Consider the following 11,818-nt stretch of genomic DNA (forward strand, 5'->3'; position numbering starts at 1 on the left):
AGTGGGATCTGAATTAAGTGGCTCTTGCTCTTGGAGGGACATGCACCTGGCCAATCAAACAGGTTCTATAGTCAAAATTTTATTATTTTTTTAGTTTAATAAACACATATCTTAGAGGGTAGAGAGACAAATAGCAGAAGAGCAATTAATATCCAGTTATATTTCATACTAGGGTAATACCATCAACACTACTGAAGTATTGACTGTTCCCTGTTTTTCCCCAAACCATAAAAGCATTAGGCTTTATGTTTAAATGAGCATTTTATTTCCTCATTTAGGAAATGATTAGGCCCTGAGGTCTCTACACAGGAGGTAAATGCTAACACTTCTGATGACAGAAATTTGAGAGCTGGATCTTTACAGAGACCAGCACAATAAACTCACAACTAAACACACCAAATCCAGCCCTAGCTGAGTAGTACAGTTGTTTAGAGTGATGTCCAGATACCCCAAGGCTGTGGGTTCAGTCCCAGGTCAGGACACATGCAAGAAATCAACCCATGAATGCATAAATAAGTGGGACAACAAATTGATCTCTCACAAATCAATTCTTTTCAAAATTAAATACACAAAAACCAAACACGCATGTCAGTCCTTGTGCTGAGACCCCCAGGCAACTCAGCAGTGGCAGCGTGTAATTGCATCTAATTGCAGGGCACCTGTCTCCAGAGTGCAGCGTTCAGAGAGAGAGAAAATGAAAACAATTCACTGAAGTTGTAATTGTGAGCAGAGATGCGGTTTGAGGCAGGCCTAAAGCAGTTGGGCAAAGGGGTAGCATATATCAGATGGTCTCAGGAAGTATAATTCCTTACTATGTACAAAATGTATTTGTGGCTCTGGCTGGTGTGGAGTGAACACCAGCTTGCAAACTGAAGGGTCATCGGTTTGATTCCTGGTTGGGGCACATGCCTGGGTTGCAGGCCAGGTTCCCGGTTGGGCATGAGAGAGAAGCAACTGATAACCAATCAAAGTTTCTCTCTTTCTCCCTTCTTTCCCCTCTCTTTAAAAGATAAATAAAATCTTTTAAAAAAATGTAATTTTGTTACAACCCCAGAAAACATAACTAGCTTTATGTTTGTCTTTTTACTGTATTTCAGTGATACAAGTAAGTGAATCTGATACCCATCTAAAAATACAGATACTTTCCAAATGATATTTGCAGTCAAGACAGTGGGTGTCAAGTTGAAAAGAAAAGAAATGAAAAAGGAGCGGGAAAAAAGATAATGGGTACTAGGGAAGCACCTGTGTAGGTGTGGCAAGGGCCATCTGAACCTGAGATAATGGTTTGGGACACCATGATGTCATCTCTCATCTCCTTGGTATAAAATGATTATCATGTCACCTGTAATTTCCACTAAATACTTGCATGGGCACTTGAGATGATCCTTGAAAAACATTTGCAGATTGTACAAATTACTGAAAGCAATTAATGTTGAATTATAAAGTTTTGTGTTGAAAACAAATCGCTAGGGAACGACCTACCTGTGAAACATATTTTTGAAAAAAATCTTGGAACACGGGGCAGGCCTGAAAACACTAGGATGTAATAAGTGAGAATGAAACAGCTCTTTGTTATCCAGGATTATTAATAATTTTGAAAATTTTTCTCAAAATATTTCTTTCCAGAGTACTGGAACAGAAGGTATAGTAGCAGATGAGAGAGAAAAAGAGATAAGAGATGAACAGAAAGGATAGCAGGGTGGTTCAAATGAACAGATATCTGTGATGTCATTTCAGTAACTACCAAAGAGTCGTTGAGGTTCTTACGTCTTTTGGGCACTTTGGTAGCTATACTGGACCATTATTGTATAAGACATGTAACCTAACTTCTAATGGAGAGACAGCATTACATAAAACCCAGTTACTAAATTTAGTTCATTAGTGTTAAGTTCTATGGAAAATGGAGAAGAGCAAGCACAAATAATGAAATATTCAGTGATCAAGGAACATTGGCAACATAAAATATGTTAAAGATGTGTGCGGGCAGATTTGATTCTTCCTTTGAAATCTGTAAATGTTCGCCCTGGCTGGTGTGGCTCAGTGGATTGAGTGTCAGCCTGAGAACCAAAGGGTCGCCAGTTTCATTCCCCATCAGGGTACATGCCTGGATTGTAGGCCAGTTCCCCAGTTGGGGGTGTGTGAGAGGCAACCACACATTGATGTTTCTCCCTCCCTCCCTCCCTTCCCCTCTAAAAATAAACAAAATCTTTAAGAAAAAAAAGAAATCTGTAAATGTTCCTATTTTCCTTGCATTCGTGTAATGAGAGGACTATAAGCTAAAATAATGAAGAGTGCCAAATCGACAACTTACCTCCACTGGACCCACCTTCCCTGTCTTCCCTGTTCTAGCAGAAAACAGAAAGTACTGTGATGAGATCCAGTCATTCACTTTACATTGGAAACCACCCATCTTGTCTTCTCAAGGATACTATGCCTGAAGCTCATTACCTTCTTACAGTGCTATCTTCCCTCCTCCATCTTATTCCCAACAACATCCACATGTGGTGGTGTTGCTGCAATAAACAACATGATGCTGCTGTTCCAACCTTCCTTCAGCTGATACTATTTATTACCCTACTTCCCATCCTAGCAAAAATGCTATCAGTGAATGTGGCCATCTGTTGGCTCCTATTCCACCACCTACTCCAGGAAGGTTTGTGGTTTTTAGTTTTGTTTTGTTTTTGAGAGTTATAACTAAAACCACTATCGCCTAATTTATGGTCACTTCAACTGACCTCTGAGGTTGGAGCAGAGGAAACAAAGTGGGGGAGAGGAAAGGAGGAGGTGAAATAGATAGGACATGAGTACCAGGCCTGTAGAGTCTCCAGGCACCTGGCTTCTACCAGAAGTAATTTTTTAAATTGATTTTTGTGGGGGTAGGCGGATATCAATTTGTCATTCCACTTACTGATGCATTCACTGGTTGCTCCTTGAATTTGCCCTGACCAGAGACCTAACCCATAACGTTGGTGTATCCAAGTGATGATCTAACCAAATGAGCTACACACCCAAGGCCCAAGTCAGTGTTGGCAGTGTGGTGAGAGGATGTGTCCATCCCTACTGTGGCATCTGTAAGTTTAAAGCTGAAATGAACAATCATTTAGAAACCATTACAGCAAGTTCACAGAGTCTTTTAAATCTGACTACAAAGGACTTTCACTACATCTGGCTTTCTTGTTAATTTTCTATTTCTAGTAAGTCATTTTCATTTTGTTTTTCTTTTTTTCGGTTTTTCTTTTTTCCCCAGTAAGTCATTTTTATTGCATCTTGTGTAAGTGTGTCTGGGAACAGATCAGAAGGAGTAGATGAGCCAGGGGTGAGCAGATCATTCACCAGAGACCTTTTGGGAAGCTCTGCCCTGAGTGAAGCCATTTAGGGGGGTTCGATCGTGACCCAGAGAATCTAGTCAGATTAGGCTTTAATAGGACCCCCTAGTGGCTACTTGTAGGATAGACAAGGCTGGTACGATAAGGGGAGGACAGCGGGAAGCTGACCTCAAAAAACCAGAGGAGGAACGGTGGGTCCCGGCTGTGGAGCTGAAAGATGGCCCGATTCCAGATGTAACTTGAAAGCTGAAGACAGATTAGGCTGCTCTACGGGCCCCTTGTCAAAAACAATCCCTGGTCTCTCATTTCACATGTCAGGAAAGAGAAGGGCTGAATTTCATGGATAATCTTCCTGTTGCCTTTCTTCCTACTGATAAAAGGACACCTTCTACCGCGGCCAGATTGGGGATTTCTAGTCTTTCGAGTAATTGAAATAGTATTTTTTTGCCTCTGGGAGCATTACGAGTTTCACGGAATCTAAAAGAATGTGCCTCCAAACAGTCAGGGGTCGCTTGCACACAACACTCCCCAGAGACCTGCCAAGCGCCCCTGAAACCTAAAGATTTTAATCCCCAGGGCCATTCGTGTTGCTACAATTTTTTAAAATTTATTTATTTTAGAGGGAGAGATGGAGAGTAACATCAACGTGTTGTTCCACTTATTTATGCATTCATTGGGTGACTCTCCTATGTTCTGCCCAAAGGAGGTAAGGGGTGGCATGTGGGGGGAGACGCTCTAACCAACAAAAGGACCCCACCAGGGCTGCTGCCTCAAGTCACTTAATCCCTGAGCGACGGGGACACAGCGTCCTGAAAGGCGGAGGAAACTACATTACCCAGAGCGCTAGGCGCCCAACGATGGCGGGGTTGAGTCAGTGAATAGCCGCGCGGAGCCCGGGTCAGGGCGTGACACACGCGCCCACCTCTTGGCGGTCAGTTTGGCCTCTCTGCTGGTTTCACCGAGTGAGAGTCTTCAGAGGCCAGGTCGTCCCAGAGGAGGGGCCAGAGGAGTGGTCCCCGCTGCGCAAGGGTGCGTCCGAAGCTTGACCCGCAAAGGGCCTCGCGGCCTCAGCCCCGCCCACAGAGTCCGCCGGCGGCAGCCGCGCTGAGGGGAGGGCGCGTCCCCCGGGCCCGCCCCCCCCCAGCCCTGCAGCCCCCGGCCCGGCGCCCGTCAGGTGCGGCAGCCCAGGCCCCGGCGTCCGGGACGTGAGGCGCTCGCGGGGGACACGGTGCGACGGGGTGGGAGAGGGTGACGGGCTGAGGGGCCGCCGTGCAGAGACGCGCCGGGTCGGCTGAGCCGGGGGGATTCCGAAAACCCGCGCCCCGTGTTGTGTGTAAAGGCGACGGAGAAGCTGAGGCGAAGTTGTGCGTGAGTTTTACTTCCATTCTCCGGACGCGGGGGCCGTGGAGGATTATGAACAAAACAGGGACACTGTCTGAGATCGGGTTGTAACGTTTTAAAACACCGCTCCGAGGCAGGAGAGACCAGAAGAGGCGACAGCGGGTGGGAACCGGAAGGTGCGTCCTGTGGAAGGTGAGGGCACTGGCAGAGTCTGCACGGGGGGCGGCGGCCCTGAGGTGGCGCGGGCACCTCGAGGGCACCGGGTCCCGGGCCGGGCGAGGGCACTTAGCGGCCTGAGTCGGTGGGTCCTGGCGGTGGTGGCCAGGCTCTCGGCAGACCTTTCTCTCTCCGCAGACTCTGCAGAGTCACTTAGGGTCCTGGTTTGTGGGACTTGTTTCAGGGCCTCCCACTCTTCTGGTCTGTGAGAGGGAGGTGTCCTGGGACTGTGGTGCCACGCTTCCGGCCCTGGGGCGACCCTGAACAGACCCAAGCCCAGGGTTCTAGGTCCAGGTATAGGGTTATGTGAAGTGGTTCCCGTGTTTGGCAACCGTTGGAATGAGATGTGGGAGGTCCTCCCAGGCATAGGTATCAGAACGTGCAAGGGTTTGGAGGGGAGGCTGGACTGGTTCAGGGATCTACAGGTTTGTTTCCATTCTTATGGCAACTCGGACCAGCAGGACAGGAGTCAGGTCTAGAACAACTTTGTGACAAGTTGGCTGTCTGTTCTGCAGGTGGTGGGAGTAATGCAGCAGTGGAGGCAGATCTGACCCAGGTCTCAATAGACTTGCTGTGGCTGCAACATGGAGAACAGTGGGTGCGAGGGAGGTGGTAAAAAGACCAGGGAGGAGGCTGGTTGTATAATCTGGGTTACTGTGAAGGACCAAAATGGGAGAAACATTTGGAATCTGGATGGATGTTTTAGGTGTGGCCTCCTGGATTTTCTAATTTTGAGGTTCAGAGAAAGAAAGGTAGGAGTCGGGGGTGACTTTAACGTTTGGTATGTAGGAGCTGGAGGTCTGGAAACACCATCAGCTGAGATGGTAAAATCCACAGTAGTAAGCATAGTTTTCATTGGTGACATCAGGAGTTTTACTTTTGGCCTGTTAATGGTATGAGTTGTTTCAGAGAGCAGTTCAAGGGCATCTGGAACTCCAAGGAGGAGTTCAGGATGGAGACTTCTCCAAAAGGTAGAGAGTTTATGGACCAGGGAGGAGTTGTAGGTCACTGTGAAATACGGAATCATGATGATAATGGTAGTAACCCCGAAAGACTGGGCAGGACTGAGGCCTGGGTTTCCTGCTGGGGCTTTGGGTTTTGGGAGGGGGGTTCATAGCACAGCTTAGAGACAGAAGTGGTCATGTAGGGGGTAGGGGTTAAGAGTATGGTGTGGCACATGGCCAGGGACATTAACAGATAGATGGACATAAATGGAATAAAGGCCTCAAGAGTAATTCACACAAGAGGAGACTGGAGCTGGTGTATATTCACTGCTCTAACGACTCATCAGGAGTTTGTTGTGACCCTTGGTGAGATCTGGGGTGTCCTAGTCAGGCTGACAGATTAATGTAGGGGCATAACTAGTCATCTGTGAGATTCACTGGGCATAGGGTGGAGGGCCACTGGGGTTGGGCCTTCAGTAAATGTGAGGTAGACAGGGGAAGTCTGAGACTGGTGGACAGACATCAGGTGCAGCACCAGTGGAGTCGGGCTGTGCATATCTGAGATCTGATATGGTTCTCAGTCAGTGAGGTTGAAGCAACTGTCAGGGAGGGAGGCCTTCACAGTGGGTCTCAGGGCAGCCCCTGTCAGTGGGGACCATCAGACTCTGGGTAGTACTCGATCCTGTTTGAATTTATCCTGTATTCTCTGGACCACGTATACTGAGTACCGAGTAGAGAGGCCAAGGTGACGACTGTGAGGCAGGGCAGGAGGAGGCCGGGGCTGTGGGAGTGCAGGTGTGAAAGAGAGGTGTGGTAGGAAGACTGAGGTACACTTGGAGGGGGACTGTGAATTCATGGCCCCAAGGCCTTGGCCTTGACATAAGTGTGAATGAAGGATCAGCCCATGTCTGGCATTGTCTTGAAGAAGCAATATGGGGAACATCAGAAGAATTGCCTGAAATGAGGGGGCGTTGTGACACTTCATGCCAGGTCTGGAGATTAGATTCCATTTATTTGCCCACCTGCTTACTGTTGTTGAGGGCTGATATAGTGATCGATAGTACCTGGTTGAGATAGCAGATGTCAGTGCCACCTAGGATTAAAAACCTCCAGTGCCACAGGGAAGGGGGAAGGGTAAGAAGAGGATAGATTATAGAGGTGGTGAAATTAGAATCCTGGGAAAGAGCCTGATCTGAGGACAAACAGTTCCTGTCATGGACGGGCTGTGCTACCTTTGAAGTTTTGCTTTTGGGAATATAGTTGTGTGAGAGAAGTGTGGTTCAAAGAATTATGTACACAGGGTTATATAAACTGATGGCGTCAGTGCCCTAGGGCTGGGATTATAATGGTGGAAGATAATGCCATCTTTTTTTCTCTTGAACAATCTGGGGCACCAAAGGGGTATTGCCTGACAAGACCAGTGTCAAATCACTAACACTATCTCTATGGCCAACTTTAGTCCCTAACCATTGTTTGTGACACCCACTGTATTGACAAGAGTCAGTGTGACCTCATGCCAGGCCCATTATCTCAGGTATTGTCTGTCACCTATCTCTCTATTGTTGTGGGAACACACAGTATCGATGGGAATATTGGAAGAGTGATACTGATGGCACCAAAGCCTGGTATCTTCTCTTATGTAGGGAGTTGAGTGAGCAAATGGATGTGGAGTGTGGGGGTAGGACACACTTGGAGCAGCTGATCATGGAATGAACTCTCCTCATTCTGACAGGATATGAAGTTTGAGGACGTGGCCATTGCCTTCTCCCAGGAGGAGTGGGGGCTCCTTGATGAGGCTCAGAGACTTCTGCACTGGGATGTGATGCTGGAGATCTTTGCACTTGTAGCATCTGTGGGTAAGACCTTCACATCTCTCTTCATGTCCTGAGGTGACATCCTGCCTTCCCTATTTTCTTTAGAGGTAGCATTGTCTTTCCCACAGCCATACCATGAGCTCTGTTGATTTCTAACACTCTGTTGTCAGCTGTGCTGTGGCTGTCAGTGCTGAGCTGTGTGGGGTGCCCTGAGCCATGAACTGTTTGAGTATCCATAACACCTGTTTCATTAAAAATTGCATGGAAGCCCTGACGGTGTGACTGAGTGGTTTGAGAAATGTCCTGCAAACCAGAAGGTCACTGGTTCAATTTCCAGTCAGGACACATGCTTGGGTTGCAAGATACGTCCCTTGTTGGAGGCATGCGAGAGGCCACCAATCCATGTTTCTCTCACATATCCATGCTTCTCTCTGTCTCTTTCTCCCTTCCTTCCCCTTGCTCTAAAATAAATAAATAAATCTCTCTTTAAAAAAAAAAAAAAGTGCAATGAAGAATCTGGGAGTCAGAAATCTTGCAGATAGCTTAATGGATCCCACCTTGCCTGTCCTCTCCCTGGCAAGATGACTGTGTTCCAATCCATGGCCTCCAGTTCTGCCCTCCTCATCTAGCTCATGGTTCTTTGTGAATGCCTGTGTCTTGTCATGGTAATTACTTAAATGAACTGTTGGCTGTTTCTGTAAGATTCTTCAATTGATGTTTGTAATGTTGTCTTCCCTGAATACTGTTGTATGTCCAGTTGCTGTGGGCCAGTGGTGACTGCTCACCGCTGTTTTCTTTCGTTAATACTCAAATCACTCAAGTTCTGAGTAGTTTTTATAATAGAAGATGTCGGGAGAGCCCTTATTTTCTCATAGGGTGGATATTCAAAATGGTCTTAGAGGAGGTTTGGCCCTGGCGAGTGGCAGCTGTGGAGAAGGCATGAGAAAAGTGCTGTGTTCAGATCATACCAGGAATCTGACTTGTGTCCAATAGTGTTTTAGTATAAATGTCACTGGCCACAACTTTTTAAAAATTTCTTTCTCATCTATAACACTTTGCTGTCTTTTCATTTTATCTGTGATTTCACAGCACTAGGCTATGTTCACATTTGTGGCCTCTATGCATCACCTATTCCTCTGCATGGCTCCCTCTGCAGTATTCTTCACTATTGACCTGAACATGTGTTGTTAGGTTGCATACATCCTTATGTAGTCCTCGAACACCCGCTACACATTTATTGACTTTTACTGGCTAAAGGACATAACCAGCCTTCTGCATAGCTTGCCCGTGTCACCAGCAAAAAACCCTGATGAATGCTGTTAGCAGAACAGTGAGTTGCAGATCCTGCTTCACTTCCATATGGTGCTTGCATTTCTGCATTCTTTTTCTGTGGTGAGGTCTCCCCTATTTTGTGATCTTCAGAGACCCAGTGCTGCATAGTAGCACCTTAATCAACCTACCTCCAGGTCCCTTTCTTTCAGACAATCCCATGGAACCAATGTATTATGTGTGACACACCATTGTAGTAGGACTTTGTTTTCCCAACAAAGTCAGCATCTATTTTCTAAGCATTTGTCTGCTTTCAGGTTGTTTGCATAAAACAGAAGATAAGGAAGCCCCTTCTGAGAAGAGTATATCTATAGCTGGAGAATCACAGGTCAGTTCTAAGACGGTTCCTGCACCCCGGAAGACCCATCCCTGTGAGCACTGTGCCTCAGCCTTGACTGCTGTTTTACACCTGACAGAGTTCCAAGGAGCGTACTTTGAGCAGAAAGCATTCTTCAGTGACAAGTGTGTGAGAGGCTTCTGTTTCAGTGCAAACCTTCACCAGCAACAGAGGCCTCCCAGTGCGGAGAAGCCCTGGAAGGGAGATACGGACAGGGCCTCATTTGTGACCAGGTGCAGATACTATGTACCAAGGTCACCTTTCACCCATGGGGAGGTTGGGGAAGACCTCCCAGCCACCTCTGGCTTTCTCCAGCACCAGGCCACTCCTAACAGCAAAGAGCTACCCAGCGGTGGTGAGAGTGGGCAGGGCTTTCACAGTAGAAAAAGTCATCCCCAGTTGGGTGAATGTGAAAAAGCTGCCAGCCACAACCACAAAGTCATTCACTGTCAGGGTGTCTGCTCTGGAGAAGGTCTTTATGAGTGTAGCAAATGTGGGAAAGCATTTGGACAAATCTTTAACCTCATTCAACATAGAAGAGTTCACACTGGAGAAAAGCCATATGAGTGCAGTGTTTGTGGAAAATGCTTTAACCGCAACTTTTTCCTCCTTCGACATCAGAGTGTTCACACTGGAGAAAAGCCGTATGAGTGTAGTGATTGTGGGAAGTCCTTCAGCCAAAGGTCTAACCTCATTCAACATCAGAGAGTGCACACTGGAGAAAGGCCGTATGAGTGTACTAATTGTGGAAAGTTTTTCAGCCAAAGCTCTACTCTCATTCAACACCAGAAAATTCATACTGGAGAAAAACCGTATGAGTGCAGTGATTGTGGGAAATCTTTTAGACTACGCTCTCACCTTATTCAACACTGTCGAGTTCATTCCGGTGAAAGGCCTTACGACTGTGGTGAATGTGGGAAATCTTTTAGCGATACCTCTAGCCTCAGTAGACACCAGAGAATTCATACTGGAGAAAAGCCACATGAATGCAGTGATTGTGGGAAGTTCTTCACCCAAAGATCTGCCCTCATTCAACACCAGATAATTCATACTGGAGAAAAGCCGTATGAGTGTAATGAATGTGGGAAATCCTTTAGAAAACGCTGTGAGCTTATTCAACACCGTCCAGTTCATTCTGGGGAAAAACCTTATGAGTGTGGTGAATGTGGGAAATTTTTTAGCATTTACTCCAGCCTCTTCAGACACCAGAGAATTCACACTGGAGAAAAGCCATATGAGTGCAGTGAGTGTGGGAAATCCTTTGCACAACGCTCTTACCTTATTCAACACTGTCGAGTACATTCTGGAGAAAAGCCTTATGAGTGTGGCAAATGTGGGAAATACTTTAGCTATACCTCTAACCTCATTCAACACCAGAGAGTTCATAGTGGAGAAAATCCTTAAATGTGCTGGGAATGGTTTATTTTTTTCCACTTACTATAAGAAGACTAGAGGAGATATTTGGAGACAATTTACCTAAATTTAAACCTCTCTTAATGAAATATGTTCATACACTGTTCTAGATTCCTCTTAATTTTCAGGTACAGGCAAGGCTCAAAGTAGCTTTGTTGCACTGTCTAACATGCCTAGGGCTATTACCGGATGATGTCAGTGCCAGTTTTTGTATCTGAAGACATTTCACTTCTACCACCTGGCTCACCTGCATATTGTGTGTCAATCACAAACCCCAGCATTCTCAGTCACAACCCAAGCATTCTCCCTTTCACTTGATAAAATAATGAATACTCTAATCTTGTGGTGAGATCCTCATTCTTTACTGTCTGAGTAGGGAGTGGCCCTGACGCAGTGTGGATCCAGCGGACCCATGTTCAGCTAACAAGGACTACCTCTTGAAGGAACATTGTTCTCACATTATGCTGTGATGAATCTTTTAGGTTCTAATTCATGAATATGGAACCTGCTCACTGTACTGCTCTGTTTATGATCTTTTCATGAAGGTCTTTTTGCTTTAGTACCTTTAATTTTTGTGGTTCGATTCACTGCACAAGATTGTTTGAAAGCAGAATTGTGATCTGTCAACACGTAGAGGTGAACAGATTTTGTGGGGATCCCAGACTTACTATGCTTCAGCATAACAGCATTTTGGCAGCAAATCACTCTTGGTTCAATATTGATTTATTTTACATTGCTTCCCAAGGCACTGAAAGAAAGACTGCATGGCTTTGTCCTAATTGTATCCTGGTGCCCAGGTTATTGGAGAGGTAAAAGGTCACTCTGAAGAGGTGTTTCTTGTGCCTCTGTAAACAACATGAGTTATATTTCTTTGTTCGCCATATATATTACGTAATTTTCAGCACTGATGTTAAGACCTCTTCCCCAGGTCCTACAAATGAGCCATGTGCCAATTATGTATGAAATTTCATAGATTGGTGTCATTTCTTATAAGACTGAGTGTTAGGTAGAACCACAATTGAAACAGAAACACTGTATTAATAGTGAGTGGGAGAGACTGCAGTAAATTAGATGGTAGTTGTCTTTTTTGAAAATTCA

General features: G+C 45.9%; 1 protein-coding gene across 2 annotated transcripts; it reads left to right on the forward strand.

Moving 5' to 3' along the window:
* Window positions 1-4,237: 4,237 nt before the first annotated feature.
* On the forward strand, window positions 4,238-11,123 carry LOC129082538 (zinc finger protein OZF-like). Of its 2 annotated transcripts, none has more exons than XM_054588236.1 (3): window positions 4,238-4,355; window positions 7,560-7,683; window positions 9,228-11,123. In XM_054588236.1, the coding sequence occupies exons 2-3, from the start codon at window positions 7,563-7,565 to the stop codon at window positions 10,709-10,711; spliced, it is 1,605 nt and encodes a 534-aa protein (XP_054444211.1). In that variant the 5' UTR covers window positions 4,238-4,355; window positions 7,560-7,562; the 3' UTR covers window positions 10,712-11,123. The 2 variants fall into 2 exon arrangements, with proteins under 2 accessions (XP_054444211.1, XP_054444212.1); XM_054588237.1 differs by lacking the exon at window positions 4,238-4,355 and adding an exon at window positions 4,808-4,859.
* Window positions 11,124-11,818: the final 695 nt, after the last annotated feature.

The sequence above is a fragment of the Pteronotus mesoamericanus genome, unplaced genomic scaffold (genome assembly GCF_021234165.1).
Source record: "Pteronotus mesoamericanus isolate MK-2021 breed Mesoamerican mustached bat unplaced genomic scaffold, CSHL_Meso_final scaffold_128, whole genome shotgun sequence".
NCBI classification, from domain to species: Eukaryota; Metazoa; Chordata; class Mammalia; order Chiroptera; family Mormoopidae; genus Pteronotus; species Pteronotus mesoamericanus.

Bases quoted from the DNA above. Each gene is read 5' to 3' on its own strand.
- LOC129082538 (XM_054588236.1), top strand. From the start codon at position 7,563: ATGAAGTTTGAGGACGTGGCCATTGCCTTCTCCCAGGAGGAGTGGGGG. The intron at 7,684-9,227 runs GTAAGACCTTCA...GTCTGCTTTCAG, and splicing joins TGCACTTGTAGCATCTGTGG to GTTGTTTGCATAAAACAGAA.